Source organism: Poecilia mexicana, unplaced genomic scaffold, assembly GCF_051168715.1.
Source record: "Poecilia mexicana isolate PSO_F unplaced genomic scaffold, ASM5116871v1 scaffold_21, whole genome shotgun sequence".
Lineage (NCBI taxonomy): Eukaryota > Metazoa > Chordata > Actinopteri > Cyprinodontiformes > Poeciliidae > Poecilia > Poecilia mexicana.
In genome coordinates this window covers 7,985,956-8,006,528 of record NW_028263390.1, presented here as the reverse complement: position 1 = coordinate 8,006,528, position 20,573 = coordinate 7,985,956, and the positions used below count along the sequence as shown (strand labels likewise).

Here is a 20,573-nt window from a genome sequence, read left to right as displayed (position 1 = left end):
AAGACAGAATGGATGCTGAAGTGAGGGAATGTTTAAAACAGCTATAATGAGTTTCTCCGCAATAAAAGACAAAAACGAGGGGGAAAAAAACTTGAGTTTTTAATTGCGTCTTATCCTTTTTTTTAAATTTGTGTTTTGCTCAAATGTATGTTTTGCACGTCATTTCTTTCACCCACTCTGTCGGATTCAGTGCCATCACTTTGTAAGGTGGACGAACCCCATTCTGTTCAGGCTGTCCAGGGCGCGCCGCTCCATCAGCAGGGGCGCCAAAAACGTTTCCCAGGTGCCAGAAACCGACAGGTATGTAAATATGGCAATTATCCTGTAGTCACACAGAAGCTCTAATTTTGTGAAAGCAGACTTCAGTGAAGGTAGGGGAACGCTAACTGCTGGTGAGATTACATACGGTGCCTACACACGGGGAACGACACATGAATGGCGTTCAAGAAGACGCAGATTCACGCCCACACGAAGACTAATGAACACGCTCGCTGCAGAAATAGATATGCAGCAGAAGCAGCCAAGACGCTGGTGAAAAAAAATCCACATTTCTGCTGCCTCGTTTAGCCCTCCTCAGAAAAACAAAATGTTCACACACAGAATGTTATGATACAGAAAACTACTGAAATTCAACATTAGTAGATGAAAACCATTTTTGTGCATCCAAATCTAGAAATTTGCCTGCTGTTACAGGGATCCAATTTTCCCTTTAGAACATCTACTACAATAAGTACATACTCTTTTCACGCTTCTAGAGTTTTGAAGAATTATAAGCACTTTTGTTTATGGCCTAATAAAGAAAAACAAGACTTAAATCGTAAATCATATTTGACTTTGACACAAGGATCTTTCCCGGAGAAGTTAAAATAATCCATAATCCACCCAACCAGTGTGCATTACAGTTGTCCTGATAAAATCCCTATTATGTTCTTTTTTTTTTTTTTTTACATAATTTGTATCAGTATGCTTACACCTGAGAGAACTTGCGTTCTGGTTAAAGAATCTGTTTTTTCACTGTTTTTAATGACTCTAATAGTGACTCTTAAGACAAAATGATACACAATATTTGATTTATGAGAACAAGATGAGATTTTTGACATTTCTGAGGGACTACCAGCTAATGTTTTTGACAATTGAGCTATTTTTACAGTTGTTAATCATTCTTACCCTGTATTAAAGATAAAAAGCCCTAACTGGAATAATCTGTATATTACAACGCTACACTGGGAAAGTAATGAAGTGATTTAGGTGTACAAAACAGAATTTTCAGAGTTGTGAAGAGAAAAAAACCCCACAAACATCTGCACAACAAAGACCAACATCACAGTTTTGAGAAATGAAGCCAGCAGGCTCTGTTTAAAGAGCATCTCTGGCTTGTGTTAATGTTATTGAAACAAGTCAAGTGTCATCACACTCCTCCATCTAAAATACCTTCTATTCTGCTGAGTGTCCTGGGAAAAAAAGGGGCTTTTGCAGCATTTGTTCCTCCCTCTAGGGGCCCTACCACACAGGGGTCATGTAGAGTCAGTCCCATCAGGGAAAATGTACACAGGGAGGTTGGGGAATTAATAATTCATGAGTCCCTTGCGCTTCGGTTCAGCCTTAAGGCTATGAATGTTCTGCCATTGTTGCTGCAGTGACAAGGCGGCATATGTTCTCCCCCTTTCCTCGTTTCTTTGAGCTACACTTCTCCATTTTGCTCCATCTTACCAACAGCACACCATGAGCTGTGCCCTTACTATGCAGAGGACACTAAGCAGATTCCAGACCCAATGACAACTTCAGTAAGTCTGGCCAGAGCCAATTGGGTTTATTTGGAAACATTCCTGCAGGGATCTAGTGGAGGGCTGCGCAGCATCAGGAAGAGTCAGCTTACTGTTTAAAGTAATAGTGGAGCTGAAGAGATGGAGCTGTGCTTCGTCTTTCTGCTGACGGTGAATTTGGAGGTTTCCTCTGACTTGTACTATTGTACACAGTAGTGCAATAAAAGACCAGTAATTAATTTAAGATATATTTCAGTAATGGACAAGTTGATTACCAGTATGAAGATATACAAAGACTTTTTTATCGAGTTATTGTTTTGAAACGGCAAAAAAAATGTTTATTTCCACGGCCCCTACATTTTAAAGGCCTTATAATCAAATGAGAAAGAGCCAGAGCGAATAAAATGGTTTATGAATCAAAGAGTCATACAGCACTGACAGTCAGCTGGCTGAAAGAAGACCAGTACATTTTCCCCTTAATTAAAAAAAACAAGAAAAAGCGCAAAGTGTCCCAGTATTCAAGGTATAAAACACAGACTGATAATCATGCAACATTCTGCATAACAAGCACTGAAAAACCATTAAATTCATGAGATCAAGTCTATGTTAAAAATGCAATAAATAAATTCTAGTGACATTAATAGCAAGTAAAATAAACACTATGTCATATTTTATAGAAGTAAAAACAAAATTGTCTTCAGATTATATTAAACAATTTTATTTTAATTTTCAGTTTTATTATAGTACTGTGCAATGTTGGTATTTTCATATAAGTTTATCATAATTTCACACAGATAATTGCACTCATGCAGGCCTGTAATTTCATACAAGCTCATGGATTTTGTTTCCATTACTGGAAACAAAATTGTGTGTTTCCTGGTGTAAAGTTTCATTTTAACAATGTCTGCCAAGCATTTAAAGTGGTAATTATTGTATTGCACTTTTTTCAAAGGACATGAGTGAAAAGGGGAACTTTAATCAAAGCTTTTACATTTCTAAATGGAAATGTGGACATGTGGACTCAGAGGACGACTCGGTGCCATGTTGATGTCCACACATCTTCGGCGTTGTTAAAATGAGACAGTCACTGCAGGCTTTTGTAATATGAAGTTCAATTTACAGAATGACGAGCTGCAATATCACCAGGGCACATACAACCTCCGCAAGACAACTCAATTCGATTCAATTTAATACTATTGGCAGCGTACACTTCTGCTCGTAGTCGTTCGACACCGAAGACAAATCCTTCACTCAGAACTTTGACAAAGTCGGCAAATCTCCGAATCTGATTTCTAGTCGCTGTTTTTCTAACAAATCCTGCTGAAATTGTTTTATGTCAGAAACTGACCCGTAGGTATAAAAAAAAGGGCAGTTTAGAAACGCACAAGCCAGCTTACCCACTACGGTTCCACGTACTGGTGAAGACATTTATGATGGGATATGCACTAGCTCTACTAATTTGTCTTCAAAATCCCTGACTAAACATTTGAGAGTCCTAGCTGAGAAATGTGCAGCTGTAATTGTAGTCCTTTGTCTATAGTCATCGTTTAGCCTCTTGCCATCATTAGCTCCCCTGTGACACAAAGAGCCTGCTGTCCCGATATCCTCAGACCATCTGCCAGCCCAGGCCATGCCAGCCGCAAACCAACCAGCCACCTTCCACCCTCACATAATGCTCCATTTGGTGTGGCATCTGTGTGCTCCACTGATGCGCCAACAAGGACTTACTGAATGTTTAAACAAGCCTTTGGATATTTTTACGACACTCAAGTGGTCACTTTATCTGTGGTCACTTTATCTGTGGTCTGCGTTTGGGGGAAATCCTGTCGTGACGACGCATTCCATGTTGAAGAATCTGCCATGTCTCATTGGTCACGATGCTGGGAGTGATCTTTGATAAAATATGATTATATTATGTGTTATATGTGTTTGTTCTCTGTGAGACACAAGAGAAACTCATGGCACCAGTGTGAAAGTCTCAAGAAGCCGACATGGTCATTCTTTGGTGCGTTCCCTTATAAAAGTGCCTTGGGGAAAGTCATTTCGTTGTGAGAAATAGTTTCTCACACGGTGGAATAAAATGCTTTCACTCCTATTTCTCAGTTTCACTGATATACGTGGAAATAGTTGGTCTAGTACTGGATAATGGAACAGATGCCGACAAAAAAAGGAAAAAAAGAAACACTAAAGAGAGAAAAGAAAAATCCTTTTTGGCGTGTTGGCTTTTCTGAACAAAATAGGAGCTTAAATTTGCAGGAAGTAATCATGTTTTTTTCCCCCCTTTCTTTACAAAAGAAAGCTGTCAGACTTTCTGCAAAGTGCTACATTTCAGATAAAGAATCTTCAGTCTTTCAGCTTCCAAAACACGTGCTGTCCACAATGGAAATGGAGCTATTCCAACAAAACAAATGGCTGCACAAAAAACTGCCAGAGCTTTCAAGAAAAAAAAAAAGAAGAAAAAAAACATCCCCAGAAAGTAAAATCACTCAGAAGAAAAACAACCCAGCATTGAAGTTCTTGGACTCAAAACTTACTTAACTCGTTAAACTAGTTTTAAAATGAGAAATTCACAAAAAAAGGCAAATGCTTTTCCACCTTCGCTTACCGTGGACCTCCAGAGAGGAAATAGTTCAAGAGAGTTTTGTGGTCTCTGGGGCAGCAGCGTTAAAAGCCAGACATTTTCTTTACAAACCCTTTTGAGATTTACTATTGAAAACCAATTAAGTCTTTGGCATGCTAATGTGGTTGGAAGGGACTGTTGGTGGGAGTGAGAAAGGTCACCTGTCGCTATACGTCTTGGAACCAGAGAGGTTCTTTCTAATTACACACACGCACATTCCTTCACATTTGTGGGTAAAGCCAGACAATTATTATACAAGAACTCCTTCCCATGTGTGCTACATCTAAAAGTCTGACTTGTGTGATTGATGAAGTTAGGGAATGACCTGTGCGACAGAGGCAGCAATTAAAAATATTCCCCCAAGCTCCTTTCTCATCTCTTCCACAGTTCATTATCTGTGCACATATCTGTAATTCAGAGATGGAAGATAAGAGTATAGATGAAGCCGTGGCAAAGATATTGATCATTGCAATTAAATCTGAACAAATTAGAGGGGAAAAGAACGAGAGTAACCTGCTTTTGCTTGCAATATTACGTTATCTGCCATTGTTTTCAAAAAACAATGAGATATTTGCAATTTTACTGGTTGCAAATATTCTTTCATTAAAGCTGCCTTAATAGTATTCGTAATCATTGCCAGAATAATTTAGATTAAAATTCTCAGATAAAGATTTAAATCGTTTAAGTTGTTTGCTTCTCAACACTACTAACATCTAGAGATTATGTTTGGAAACATGAGACAAAATGGAAATGAAAAAGTTCAGTCTGGAGAGGGCTGGAGAGTTACACAGACCTGCATAATAATGATCCAGAGTGACCAGTGGTTTTTGTGGGGAGAAGCTGGAGTACCCAGAAAGAACCCAGGCACAGGTGGAGAGAGCATGCAAAGTCTCTGCAGAAAGACTGCAATGAACTAAACCCAGGCAATGAACTAAACCCTGTTGCCATGCAACAGTGCGACCACCCAGGATAGAAAAACATAATAATGCACATAGAGTTAGTCACGTGACATTTTGTCTTTAAATTTCTGCTATAAGCATAGCTTGCTAAAATCAAAATTCGCATTATTTGAAGTTTTTTTTTATTATTCTAATTTTCCTTAAACCAAGAAGTTTGCCTCTAACAGCTAATGATAATAAAATTATCTGAAAGAAACTTGAATTAAAAATGCACATTTGACGTCTTTAAAAATGACTTTCAACCTAAAAGATTCAGGGGAGATGCCGTTTAATTAGATGAAAAAATGACAACATTACAGAGTATTGAAGGAACATTTCTTTCTGCTCCTTTAAGGGCGAACCTTTGGGTGTTAGGATCTGTGTTTTCTGTGTAGTTTCTGTCTGTCTAGTCCTGTTTTCCCCTGAGTCTCTGTCTTGATTGATCCCAGCTGTGTGTCGTTCCTGTGATTACCCTCCCTGTGTATTTAGTCCCTCCTGTTGTCAGTGTTCCTTGTCGGATCCTCGTCGTGTCTCACGTCTGTGTCTGTTCCTGTGCTGCCAGAGATTTTCAGTTGTTCCTCCTGGTTTTTTCATTAAATTATTACTTTTCATCATGACTACCTGGGTTCCCCGGCGTCTCCCTCACCACTCACAACCACGAATTTTGACAGTAGGATCCGACCAGAAAAGAGGTGAGGACGCCAGCGTGTGGGGGAGCGAGGCTTGGTTCCAGCAGCAGTTGGAGTTGGCTCAACGGGATCTCTACAAAGACGTAGAGATCTTGCCTTCTCCGCTGCTGCTGGAGGAACTTGGTCTCGCCTCGGACCTCGACGCACCCAGGCAACGCGGGCCGCGACGGAGGCGGCGGCGGGGACCTAGAGCGGAGGAGTTCTGTGGCGGAGCTCCAGCCAGCCAGAATCCCTGGGTGGGAACTCGGCTGGCGTTCTGTCCGCCGGGAGTCGGACCCCGCCGTTACTGCTGCCCTGAGCCGCCGGAGATCCCGGCCCCTGGGTCACGCCGTTTCCGCCGCCCTGAGCCGCCGAAGATCCCGGTCCCGCGGTCACGCCGTCGACGCCGTCCTGAGCCGCCGGAGGTCCCGGCCCCTGGGCAAAGCCATCACCGCAGCCCTGAGCCGCCGGAGGTCCCGGCCCCTGGGCCCCGCCTGCAGCTGCCTCCGGTCCCCGCACCGAGGCAGCGTCTGTCCCCGCTGCCTCCGGTTCCCGCACCGAGGCAGCGTCTGTCCCCGCTGCCTCCGGTGCCCGCGCCGAGGCGGCGTTTGCTTCAGCCCCCCGAGTTTCCAGAGTCTGCTCCCCCCGAGTTTCCAGAGTCTGCTCCCCCCGAGTTTCCAGAGTCTGCTCCCCCCGAGTTTCCAGAGTCTGCTCCCCCCGAGTTTCCAGAGTCTGCTCCCCCCGAGTTTCCAGAGTCTGCTCCCCCCGAGTTTCCAGAGTCTGCTCCCCCCGAGTTTCCAGAGTCTGCTCCCCCCGAGTTTCCAGAGTCTGCTCCCCCCGAGACTCCGCCCCTTGAGCCGGCAGAGTTTCTAGTGCCCCCTCCTCCCGAGTTTGCTGACTTGGTCCCTTCTCCCGAGTCTCCGGAGCCTGCAGCCGGCCCTCCAGCCGGCCTTCCAGCCGGCCCACCTGAGCCTCCGAGGGTCCTCGTCATGCGTGGGCGGAAGAGACCGCCGGACCCGGCTCCACGTCTCTGGTTCCTGCGCCGGCGGAAGAGACCGCCGGACCCGGCTCCACGTCTCTGGTTCCTGCGCCGGCGGAAGAGACCGCCGGACCCGGCTCCACGTCTCTGGTTCCTGCGCCGGCGGAAGAGACCGCCGGACCCGGCTCCACGTCTCTGGTTCCTGCGCCGGCGGAAGAGACCGCCGGACCCGGCTCCACGTCTCTGGTTCCTGCGCCGGCGGAAGAGACCGCCGGACCCGGCTCCACGTCTCTGGTTCCTGCGCCGGCGGAAGAGACCGCCGGACCCGCTTCCACGTCTCTGGTTCCTGCGCCGGCGACGCCCGCCGGACCCGCCTCCGGGACTCCGCTTCCTGCGCCGGCGGAGGAGACCGCCGGACCCGCCTCCTCGCTTCCTGCGCCGGCGGAGGAGACCGCCGGACCCGCCTCCTCGCTTCCTGCGCCGGCGGAGGAGACCGCCGGACCCGCCTCCTCGCTTCCTGCGCCGGCGGAGGAGACCGCCGGACCCGCCTCCTCGCTTCCTGCGTCGAAGAGGCCGCCCACCGCGGCCCAAGCTTCGCCCCCTGTGCCGTGGGCGGCCCCCGGACTGTTTTCTGTTCCTGTTTTGGACTGTTTTCTGGACTCTGGCCCTCCTGCCGTCGCCCCTCCGCCCACCCTGCTGGGTTGTTTTGGTTTTTGGACTTTTCTGTTAGGGCGTCTGGTAGCCGCCCCTTGAGGGGGGGGTACTGTTAGGATCTGTGTTTTCTGTGTAGTTTCTGTCTGTCTAGTCCTGTTTTCCCCTGAGTCTCTGTCTTGATTGATCCCAGCTGTGTGTCGTTCCTGTGATTACCCTCCCTGTGTATTTAGTCCCTCCTGTTGTCAGTGTTCCTTGTCGGATCCTCGTCGTGTCTCACGTCTGTGTCTGTTCCTGTGCTGCCAGAGATTTTCAGTTGTTCCTCCTGGTTTTTTCATTAAATTATTACTTTTCATCATGACTACCTGGGTTCCCCGGCGTCTCCCTCACCACTCACAACCACGAATCATGACATTGGGCACAAACCCACTTTTAAACTCTTTCTAATACTCTCCTTAGACAAGATCAATAAATCCACCAAATGTCAATACTGTATACTGTCAATCTTATTTGATTTTTCTCAATGCTAATATTTACTGATGTGCAGCAGCTGCTGAAAATTTTAACCTGTTCAAGGATGGCTGACAAATTCATTTTGATTTTAGATGTCAGTGCATAAAAGATCCTGAGATGACATAAACGTTTACGTAGAAACAAAGAGTGTAGAGATTTGTACGCGAGTTCGTCTTAGAGGTTAATCCTCTCTTTTCGAAGGAAGAGCTCCCTTTTTCCTCTAGCTAGCTCCCATAAGATCAGGTCCAACAACACAACAGACTATGCTGTGAATAATGATGCGCCCATTGTTGTTTTGGTGTAATTTTATCGGCTGTTATTACAGAGGGATAATTATCCAACATAATTACATTGATTGACCTTTTGAGAAGCTCATTTAAAATCAGGTCCTCCCAGTCACAATGTGGCCATAATAAAAACCAACAGCACAGAGCTGAGAGTGTTATTTATCCAAAGTTTGTAAGGTTAAATCACTTGGCATTCACATAATCAATTAGGAGCCCCATCTGACTTAGAAAACACTCAGATGTTCAATATATTGATGATGATCGAACTGCATGGAAGAACAGTCGCATCGAGACCAGTCAATGAAATGTCCCCCAAATGCCACTGATGGTGTATTTTTAGAATATCAGCTGTCTGAAGACAAGATCACACAAATGAATGGTAAGATTAATGTCTGCTCTAGTCTGCAGGACTGACAACCCAAAGAGATAACTAACCTAACTTATCTGAGGTTTGTTAAAATGAAAGGAACCGTGTTTGAACCTGGTGACTAGAATGAATAATAACAAAACAACATGACCGGGTTTGTTCCATCTAGACACCGAGTGTGGACCGAAATGTTCCTGCCACCTGGAATTTAACGAAGCATGGATTTATGTCTGTATTAGTTTCTTTTTATGAAACAAAACGCCGACTTTCAACTGGCATCAAACTTCACGGGCTAGTCTGAGAGCTGCTGCCTTTGCTGGTTCTTATTTGATCAGCTCCTCTTCCACTGGGATGACTGTTTGCTGGGTTAACAAAATGTCACATCTGATTTCACTGCAGGCATCAAGTGACTTGAAGAAGGGTGCCAAGTCCCACTAGAACAGACTGACGCCAGCATGGTGACTAAAGAAAAGAACGACGGCGTGCCAGGAGCCCAACAGACCGGCGCTGCATTTGTTTAAACCTTAATATTGCACAGCTATGTTCAATAATCGACTACGTGAGCTGATAGATGCTCAAAGAAAAATAAAAAAATGAATCATTTAATTGTAAATAAAACTTTTTTTTGTGTGTGAAAATAAAAATGCACTCTAAGATCATGTAAATTATTGCATATAAGGTGTTTGTTCAATAATGTTCCCCCAAAAACTTCTAAGGCCTTCACACACACAGCTGCAGTTAAATTATACACATGTAATCTCTTTACTAATTTGTTTCACTTCTGAAGACAGCTACATGCCTTGGTTTTTATTTGGGGGTATCAGAGTGAAGGAGACTGATCTGTGTATCATTTCTGTTCCACTTTGAAAGGCATTTCTTTTCTATTAGAGGCAGCCAGAGTGCAGAGTTGGAAAAAAAATTCTCAATGTGGTTAACAAAGACAAAATCAAACACACTTGTGAGAAAATCTTAAAATTACCTCTCATTTCTGGATGTTACTGCACATTTGTAAGGTTATACATTTTTTTTTTTTTAAATCAATGCAAAACAAAGAATACAGATTTGCAGAAGACTTCTTTCCATGCTGCTTCTGGAGTTTTTGCAGTAAATATCTGGCTTCATATGTGATACCAGCCTCCTTTTTCATCCTCCTCAACTCTATTTCAACTGCTCATTCATTCAGTCAAGATTTTGCTCATTCATCTTGATCCACCAGCTCACTGTTGTGTTTTGCTGGGAACAGAACAGCTCCTTCAGAGGTCCAAAGAGAGGCTGCAGACGTCGCCTTCGATTTCTCAGTGGGTGATAATGAGATGGCCTGCTTCACACTTGGGGGAATTCATCTGTGTGTGGGAATTACCTATGTAATTGACTGAAGAATCAAACCCAAACCCATCAGGCTCCATCACGTTCGCCGCTTCTTTTCTTCTTTGCAACATTGCCCCTGCTCTTATCCTCTGCTCACCGGGAGCCGACATCATTCCGTGAAGCTGATCAATTTCCTGCCCATGGCTGATGACGAATGGATGCAGTTTCTTTAATGAAAGTCCATCAGTCAATGTGCCCGTTTACTTTAATCACCTCTTACCGCAACCTGCCATTTGCCCTGTGGCCAGACCCGCAGATGGAAACGATGGCAAAGAGCGATTATATCCAATCTCTTCTTCACATATTGGCACCGACTGAACTAACTCGTGTGTCAGATTGAAAGTGACAGACTAACTATGAAGCAGTAAAGACAGCCAAATGGGATGAGACGATACATATTTTTACAATGCGACGCATGCTTGTGATAGTGACCCTCACCGCCAAGAGAAGTAAGTAGGGTTGTGTCTGTGCCGCCTCGTGTGTAGTTAGAGCAGAGCATGCAGACTTGCAAACTCTCAGAACGTTTAGTGTGTTTATCTCCTAAAGTGTTTCGTGGCTAAACACACAAGTTGAAAAACAATAAATGATCTATTATTCATTCATATCCCCCACAATTTCTTTCCCTCGTCATAACCTTGGTGGCCTTAAAGTCTTAATATTTTTTTATATCTTAATATGATTTTAATTTAAGCAGCCACCAATATTTTCTCATCTTAAAAACTGTATTCATTGGCTAATGTTGTATTTGTTGCACTTGTGATAAAAAAAAAAAATTAAAAAAAAAAAATGGACGGATGGCTTTCTTTAAAGAATCGTTTAAAAATTTAATATCACAGTGTTTACCATAGGGAACATTTGTAAAAGGCTTCTTACAAAATATAATAATTACACTGAGTTACCTTGTAATTATTTATGAAGATAAAGAGAAGCAAGCATGTTCAAACTAAGGTGTACAAATATTTGAAATATAAAAGTGTACAGAAACAGAAAATTTGCGGCATAAGAAAAAAGTTATCTAACATTCAAAAAAAGATGTGCATATTTGTGCACAGAGAACAGCAACACTATTTACAAGAAATGTAAAAACTATGCAAATATCAGCAAGGTTGTGCAAACAACAGCAGCAATGTTACTTGAAATGGGTATAAAGTCTAACAGCTGTGGGGAGGAAGGTTGTGCGATGATAACGCTCTTTTTACACCTAGGATGCAGCAGTCTGCCACTAAAAATGGAGAAGGGGGAGGAGAAGAGCAACCCTCATTACTCCTCTATTGAGTACTAGATGAATTACTAGTAATTCATCTAGTATTAGTAGAGGAAATGCTATAGAATCTCTTATTTTTTTTTGTAGACTCAAACTGATGTTGATGAGCATTAACCAAAAGTCTATCCAAAACTCAGCAAAGAAAACATGACACAACATGACCGGAAACACGGAACCTGAACCAGGCTGTTGCTGAATGCATCTGAATTGACTAGATCCTTTTGCCAAACCTGTTTTCCAATTAATTATTGAAATTATACCAAGATACAGACTTCTATCAGGGATATCAACAGTTCTACAAAGTATTATGTTATCTACTAGCTTGCTATGCAGGAAACTCTTTTTAAATCTAAATAGATGCCTACTACTCATTAGTTTAGCCTTCATTAAGACAAAACTATCTCTTGCTGTTGTTGCTTATATTTATCTGATTTTTAACAGGAAGAACCCAATGCCTTGAATAATATTATATCTGTTTTATTGAAAATAGTTCTGGCTGTCAGATATTTTTTTCTTTGGTTGTGTTTTAAAATTTAAGACAGTCCTAATACAAATATAAAGATAACCTCATCACTGCCGGTAGAAAGGATCTTATATAACTGTGTGTCTGCTGTGTGAATGACACCAGGGACTGAACTGGTAGATGTGACAGTGGGAAGGTTTACATTTATATTAGTGCTACACATTACACTACATTTTTGGCATATACTGAAAATAACACCGTCACCAGATAGCTTTATGCACATGCACAGATACAGAGAGCAGTAAATCAATTGACATCTGAGTGGCTGGTCTGTAATATGGCCCTAATGGATTTGGTAAAAATCCATCATATCGTATAATTTGGCATCAGCAGCACAGGCATAATTTTATAGCAAGAGGAAAAAAAGCATGATTTTTTTTTCTTCTTATGACAGGCTGTTGCAAAGCATATCTCCCCTTTTCCCTATCAACTACACAACAACGCTCATTTTTTCACACATTTTCATGCAGTTTGAATTTTTTTTTTTTACAGTGCGGTCTTGTCCAGGGTCACACAGAGGACCTGCCCACTCTTTAAATCAATGAATATGAGAGGCTGTGATTGTTGCAGCTGAGGCTCGTGCTGTGACCCTCTTCCCGGTCAATACACACTGGACTGATTAGATGATGGAATAAACAGGCACACAGAGAGCTTTGTGAATCTTAAAAACACAAAACAAAGAGATTAAAAGCATTCATGTGCTCGTTATTGAACATGAAAAGGAAAATAATTATTTGATCTTGTTGCAAAACACGGGTCTCTGAGAGGTCGACGGTCCAAAAAGGAAATGCCAGGACAACGCCGTTTCACCGTTGCATGGTTACTGCGAGTATGTTTTAATCACTATTCAAACATTTGATAAAAACAGCTGCTTTGGATGTGAAATGAATCGGCCTGTTAGCTGCAAACCCAACAGAAGCTTTTTGTATTTTCAATAAGCTCCCTGGTACTTGTTGCTGTGGTGGATTGAGCTTTAGTTGGCTGGCCATACAGAGCAGGAGTGATAAAGACTTGCTGGCCTCTCCCAGATCCTGTTACATTCTCAGGGACACACAAGCTGCTCTCTGTTAAGAAGCAACCCTTGCTGTTGTAAGGTTAGACTGCAACAAAGGTAGCAGCTACTTTCTCTCACCTCACAGTCAGAGACGAAGGAAACTAACAGCTTATTAGAGGAGGAGGCTTTCCTGCGTGGCATGGCATGCGTCTTTAAAAAGGAATAAAGAACGGCATTACTCATTTTGGATGTTTTTAAGTTTTTCTTCAAAGAAAGCACTTTTCATCCTTATTTGCTCAACAGTTTTTCACCAGAACTTAATTTCTAGAAAGATTCGACTTTACGCTAACCAGTTTTTATATTTGTCTGCACTGTGTGGGGTGAAAATCTGAGCTGTCAATGTATTTTACCAGTAATGCTAAGAGGGTACCTCCTCCTTCTGCAGAGCTTTTACTGATCTTAAAACTTGGAGGTAAAGTATTAGTCCTATGCCCCCATGCAATTAGCATAAATGTGTGCCCTAAAGAACTACTGTACCCAAGATATTCAAATGTTTATTGTCTTTTTATCCTCAATTCATGCAGCAGAACGTCTCCTGAAAGCAGAAGGGTAACAATACCCTCACACATGTGTAAAATACCACACTGAGATAGCAAAGCTAAGCTAGCTCTAATGTAAGAAGTTCATAAAAGCTCGGAGATGTACTTTATGGTTAGTGCTCAAGAGAAGGGAACATGTTGTGCAGGAACAGACTAATTTGTTGATTTAATGTAACGTCACATAACCTCTCGGGCATTTGCAGACTTTTATGAGCTCTCACCCTGACTTTAACATTATGGCCTGAAATCATTTGGAAAATACAGAGGAGATGCAACAACAGCTTTTCTAAGATCAATGCTAAAGGTTTATATTTCTGGCATTAAAATCAACACACTGTTAAAAGCTGCCAGTATGGAGGTGCTAATAGAAAACTTCTTTAATTGGCTACTTTAGTGAGAGTGTAATTAGTTGACAGAAAGGTGCTTAATTAAGATTTTCATGTCCTAAAAAGCTAACATCAAAAACCAAATTTTCAGCATTTTTTAGAATATTTTCTGTCAACACTTTGCGTCTACATGAAATTAATGACGGGTGGTGCTGTGCTTTGATCAACCAACGTAAGCATGTGTGATTTATTTAGGAAGCTATCAAATATAAAGCTCCTCTCTTTTTGAAACTGGCTTTTTAATCAGTCTTATTGAAGACAGAGGGAGGACACATGCTAATTAGCAGCCACAGCCACTGCTTTGTTAAACAAAGAACTCCAATTTTCTCCCAATTTATTATTTTCCCCAGCCCACATATTTCTGCTCCCTGTGTAGGATGCGCTTCTGGAAGCGTAATCGGAGTGGGAATAACAGAGAGCATTTCCTGCCGCGGAGTGCGTTTGCGTCGTTTGCCCGTCTTCATGTGGCGAACGCATGAATCACAACGGAGCCGGAGCAGCCGGTGGGCAGGGTGGCGGGAGTTCATGTGAGGTCAGGCGAGATTTTCACACACTGCGACAAGCCAGTGAACACACTAGTGCATTCCAAAGCGCGATGGTGCTCAGGCAGAAATTCGGATGTTGCTCAAAAATAATACGTGACGACTTGAGCCTCTGGAGACGAAGCTCCAGAAGACAGAAGATCGATATAAAGAGATGTAAACAAAGCAAGCCTTTTCATGTGGAGCTCATTTCAGGTTCATCTGTTGGTAATAACGGTGCCCAAGACTGGCGGCAGTCAGCTGAGACACAGGACCCTCGAGAGGCACAATAAAAGCACTTCTGAAGCTTTCTGTCGACATGCCATCATAAGTCAAACCTCTCATCTCGCTCCAGTGAGTGTGGTCCTTTTCTGTAATTTGCATAAATAAACGAATGCTGCTACAGCAGCTCCTAAGTGAAATCAGAGAGAAGCAGATGGTGACAACAGAGCAGGGGAAAGAAAAAAAAGCTCCAGTCTCTTAGTTTCTAATTTGTCTATTTTTTTTTATTTCAGCAGCCTTTTCTATGCCTAATATCTGTTTTTATTGGAAGGAATGGGTAATCATTTTCTCTTTCTTTCTATCTATACTATTTTTGCTGCTTTGTAATTTAATATTTGGGATATTTGACAAATTGGGAGAGTGTTAGCTTGGCAGATGTGAATAATTAGGGATAATCTACAATACGATTTTTATTCCGCTCAAGAATGAATTGGGTAAGTCAGCAATTTGTAATCTTTGCCATATGGTTAAAAATAAAGAGAAAACAACAAAGGTGTAAGAGGGTCCAAACTGGAAAATGGAGTCTGTATCTTTTCTTCCTAAATGACACTTTGGACACCAGGACAGTTTATGTCAAACTGACTTGTTGCAGAAAAAAAGGGATTTTCCTTTTAACTGTTGCAGTTTCATCTTATGAAGTCAGCAGTCAGAGCACTATATATAATATAAATGAGATGCAATGTTTTTGTTTTTCAACCATATTTTTAAATATCTATGCCTATATCTATATCTGTGCTTTTTCTGACACTAGTGGCTTCTATTTGCAGAAGAAAAGAAATAAATAGGCAGAGAAAAAAGGGGAGAGACAAGTAGCAAAGGTCCTACCATCAGATCTGATTTAAGGCCCCACTTCTATGTGCTGATGATGATGATGATGGTGTCTTTGGTCTGTTAACTAAAAAACTGAATAATCACAGGACTCTGTCAAAGTCCCTGATTTAGGCCTCTGGCCGAGAAACTGATGAGTTGTTCAAGGGAAAGTCATGTGAAGATAAACATTGTCCGTGCTCCTCAGCTGCCAAACAAATCTGTTCCAGTTCTGTTTCCAAATGACTGACTGAAGCTCTGCAGTCCTCATTAGTGTGTCTCTGATGAAAGCTAAAAGCTGTAGCATGGAATTGACAATGATGTTAAGAAGGAGACTCATTCTTTTACGGTACTTGTTACTCCTGCAATACAAGTGTGAAGTTCAGCAAAGCTGGATAATGTGCACCTATGTGACGACCAGTGAGAGCATTAGGGTAAGATATTGATGGAAGATGAGTGAAGTGGTTCATTGTGCCTCTGTATCTACCGGAAGTGTTGATTCTAGGTCTTCTAGAGAAATCACAATCTTGAAAAAAAGCAGAAATGAAATAAGTTAAGCTTACCTTCAAAATATCTGAAATATCTGTGATATTTGTGCATCTTCTAGTGTCTTAAATTTCACTGTTTCACTTTTCTAATATGTAATATTGTACAACTAATAGGACCCACTTCAAAAGGAAAATGTGTAAAGGGGTCAGTCTCTCCAGTAATCCTCTCACAACCTTCATTTTAACATGATTTTTAAGAAGTGTGAAGGAGACGTTTAAAAAAAAAAACATGAAAGTGTGCCATATGTGTCTCACTCACATCTGTTTTTGACCTCACATAATCTCTTTGTGTCCGTCCTTCATTCCTATAATCCTTCCTATAGCCTTCTGCTGAACCGGCACCCAAAGGAAAAATCTCTCAGCCTTTGCTTTGACTCTTTTGAAATTGCCTTCATCTTCAACAATCTCCTCAAAAGCCCCCCTTTTCTTCCCCCTCCTCCTCTCATGAACTCCTGAGACACTGTCTCATCGGTGCTCCCATTTCAATGGGTCCACAACTGCTTCATCTCCTAGTAATGGATTTCCAATGCTTCGACAGTGAAACATGTCACATGGTCATGCCTTCTCTCTTGCAGTATCTCTCCGTAAGCTGTTTAGAAATGCATGAATCGTCTCATTCCCTCAAACTTCCCTTTCACAAAGTGCTTTCCGATCAACCTCCACTCACCTCACTTTCATGCAGAGTCAACCTTATAAAGCTGCTGCCATCCAGACTCAACCTATGAATGCAACATCCAAAAGCTTTCTGCAACTTCATTTTTTGGGAGGTGGGGATTAAGTGTTGTGAATTGTCATGCTACGCCTCTACAAAATGGGTTTGTATAGGTTTGTGGTACTTACCATCTACACACAAAGCTATGAACATAGCGGGAAGATTCAAAATGTATTTATTTTTTTCATTATGCACTCCAGGATGTCACAATCTTTAGTTTCATTTCAACACCACCACCAGCAGAGTAGCGCTATTTCCTGATTTAAACCAGGAGCTCCTTGTTAAATATCAGTTATTACATCCGCTTGAACCTATTTGAGCCTCATCTTCTTATAACTCTTTGCTAGATATAGATGCAGACAGTGTGTGATTCATGGTCAGACTGACACCTACACATGAAATTCATTTTCTCTGCAAAAATAACCATGTTAACAATGTGATTTCACAGGGAGACATTGGAAAAAAGTTTTAATCTCTACACCATCATCACTGTAACATTTGCACCCCTGATAAAGAAGTCTGCAAAAGTCTTAAAATAAGTGGTTGTTATGGCGACTGTGCAACTTGAAGATGCTATTTTTTGCTGCAGTTTGTAAGTTTTGGAGAGCTACTCACTGACAAGATAAATTGAGATTTTCATGTACTTTTGTTTTAAAAAAAAGATTTAATAGTTTTCAAGTTTTTAATTAATGCTCTATAACAGAAGTTTAAGTTGGTACCTATTTTCCCACACTAATAAAATGGCATTTTCACTTGTCTTTCCTATTTTGTCCTTCAGAAAAGAAGAACAATTACATCTCAATAGATGTAATCAAACTGCTTGTTTTTTCTAAAACTTTCATTGTGCAGCCATCTTACTACACTGAAGGATTGGTCAATTTTGAAGGCTTTTTACAAAGGGTTTTTGGGGTTATTTTTCTGGCTTTATTTAGTAGTTTAGTGCAAAACAAAAATACACAGACATGGTAAACAACAGAAATCATTTATCTTACCTTTGGTGTTTTAGTGCACTTTCCATTTCTGGCATCTTTTATGTACGTAATATCCAGCAGGTCTGTATCCTGAAAAGCAGCAGAAAACAGATTTATACTTTAAATACGGATTTTTAAAGGTTTCAAAGCTGTTTTAGAGTAAAAGGAAAATGTAATATGTATTAACGATACTATGGATGGTTAAAATGATTTGAGGAACCCTTCTCAAATTCACCAACCACCTGTGCATGGTGTCCGTGATATTAGCGTGTCCGTGCATAAGTAAAGAAGGCGGTTGTATTAATCACATAGCTTCAAAATCCTAGGACATATGACAGGAATTCAGTGAAGACAGACACTGCTCAGCAAATGCATAAAACAAAAATAGAATAAGCTTCCCAAGTTCTGCAAATACTCCCAAGTGCAGATACAATGACGTGCAATAAATATTCCCGTTAACTATGCAGAAATATAGATAGATGCAAAATATTTTAAACAAACAATGTTCAGCTGCTGCATGAGGCTTTGATGTAGCGACAGCTTGGTTGGACTCAGCTGTGCGAGTGGTTGTTGACACTCGAACCTTAACGAAGTCCGCTTTAAACATAAACCATAAGATGAAATTAAAAAAGGTCACTCATGGTCCCATCTTGGGCCCTCTGAAGCCTCACTCTTTCATCTCTCAGAGTTTCTTAAGGACCCTTCTCACACAGCTTTTCAAAGAAACAAACCCTGGTCCACTGCAGCAGTTAAGAGTTAAATAACTTCCATATTATTTAAAAATAACTTTTTAAGCAGGTGGCTTTTTGTTGGGAAAGCAGTGTGTCTCTTGTTTTGATCTACACAACTTTTTTTTCTCCAATACATTTTTAGCTGACGACAAGTCAGGTTTCCATTTTTCATCTCAACATTGACCCCACATGTAATTAAATTACATATTTTAAAGCAATGTACTAATAAAAGATAGTCTTACCATTCTCTCACATTAAATAAGACTAAATCTTTCCTGCCACTTTAGACCACTACTTGTTTTAAATTTGGTCCTTAGCAACACTGGTGCACAATTTATTGCATTGGGATAATGGTTTTGAACGAACTCGAGCTTTAACTTTAATTTGAAGACCATCCCTCCATAAATTAGCTACCAAGCTTTGAAAGAGTAAATGTTAATATCTCTTTTAATGCACCATTGATCTATCTATTCAGCCATACTCTAAATTTGTTGGCATTTTTTTCTGGCACTGAAAATACCCAAAGTGCAACCGCCCTGACTGCAGTGTGTACCTTCCTTCTGTAACCACTTCCTAAATCAGTCTGAATTATCATAGTCTCCATCTCTCCAAAAGGAAACCAGGACATGAGGTGGAAAATTAACCAGAGTCAACCATGAGTTCCCTTAGCATTATCTGACGAGTCAAGAGCCAACGGAGGGGCGCCTGACTCTATTTCAAGCCACAACATGTTTATCTGATCAACTGTGTGAGGTGGGTGGAAAATTGCACCTGACCATACTTCCTTATCTGCAGATGCATATATAGTGCGAGTCCTCAGCACATAAGTTCACGTTTCTATCTTTTTCACATATGAAAGTGCCTGGAAGATATGAAAAACACAAATAGTTGCAGGTATAACAAACGTCACTTAATCCTTTTTCTTGTTACAATATCACAAATATAATAAATCCTGAAGTAATATTGAATAAATCCTGAAGTAAAATAATAATAATAATAATATTATTATTTTTTATCTGCACAACAGACATACAGAGGCAACAAGGTTTCTCAGGAAAAGTTTCCAGTTGGCCCATTTTAGATGCAGATATTTAAGATGATGTGAATATTTGCTTCAAATGATGCGATGTACAAGCTCTCCCTTTACTGCAGCATGTTTAGCATCAATTAATCTGTTCCCGTTTGACCAGAAAGAGCCTTTGAGTCAAAGGTTAACACCTACACTGGGCCTGCCTTTGAAGTCTCTTTAGAGAGATGAAGCTCCACAGGGGGTCTTGGTGCAACCGTGGAGCTTCAGGAAGTATCTTGCTGATAGAGTTGTTTTTTTGTGCTTTCTAGCCCTGCAGAGTTAACACAGCCTTTAATCTGGTTAAACGTCATCTGTTAGCCTCTAAAGTTGACTTTAAAAATAACGGTAAACAGCCTGTATGGGTCACAAACATCTTATGTGGGTGACCACAATTATATTCTTTGCACCATTTCCAGGATATCAAGCTCTGATTTTTGATTAAGGGTGTGAACTCTCACTGATGTCATTAAAAACTGAATCTTTTTACTTTGTAGTAGGTTAGTTAAAGCCAAACTTGATTAAAATCAAACAAGTTCAAACTTTGATTCTCGGAGATGGATTTATTATTATTTTGTTTTCCAATTTCTTGGACATGTGTTCTTTATGTTTTCATTGAAGTCATCTCTATTCATCACTCTCCCTCTTGTGGCACGGTCTCTGATTTCCTTCCAGCTCTCTGGGCCTTTCTGTGTGTAACAAAAATTGTGAGCGCAGTTCGAAAGCCTATTAGGAACCACGGCACGTCCAAGAAGCGAAGCAAGGCCAGCGGGGAGAGAAACAACAGAAATTAATGAACATGCTTAACCTGCACTGGCCTTAGGCGCTGTTTTCTACGCCTGTTTGTGTCTGCAGCGGTACGCACCGTTTGCAACGAGCTTCCTCCGAAAATGAAACGCACAACAAGTGGCAAGACCGTTTCCACTGACCCGTTTTGAGACAGAACGTTCCTTCTATTCGAACTCTTTGTGTATGTTTTCTCTTCGTCGGCATGAATGTCATACTAATTTTTTTT

At 41.4% G+C, this 20,573-nt stretch overlaps 1 protein-coding gene across 1 annotated transcript in view; it reads right to left on the bottom strand.

Moving 5' to 3' along the window:
• The window catches only part of plcb1l (phospholipase C beta 1-like), a 114,694-nt gene that overhangs the window by 67,543 nt on the left and 26,578 nt on the right, over window positions 1–20,573 (bottom strand). Inside the window, exon 3 of the mRNA XM_015001910.2 lies at window positions 17,783–17,851. Coding sequence (XP_014857396.2) covers window positions 17,783–17,851 — 69 coding nt within the window. The remainder of the gene's footprint in view (window positions 1–17,782; window positions 17,852–20,573) is intronic.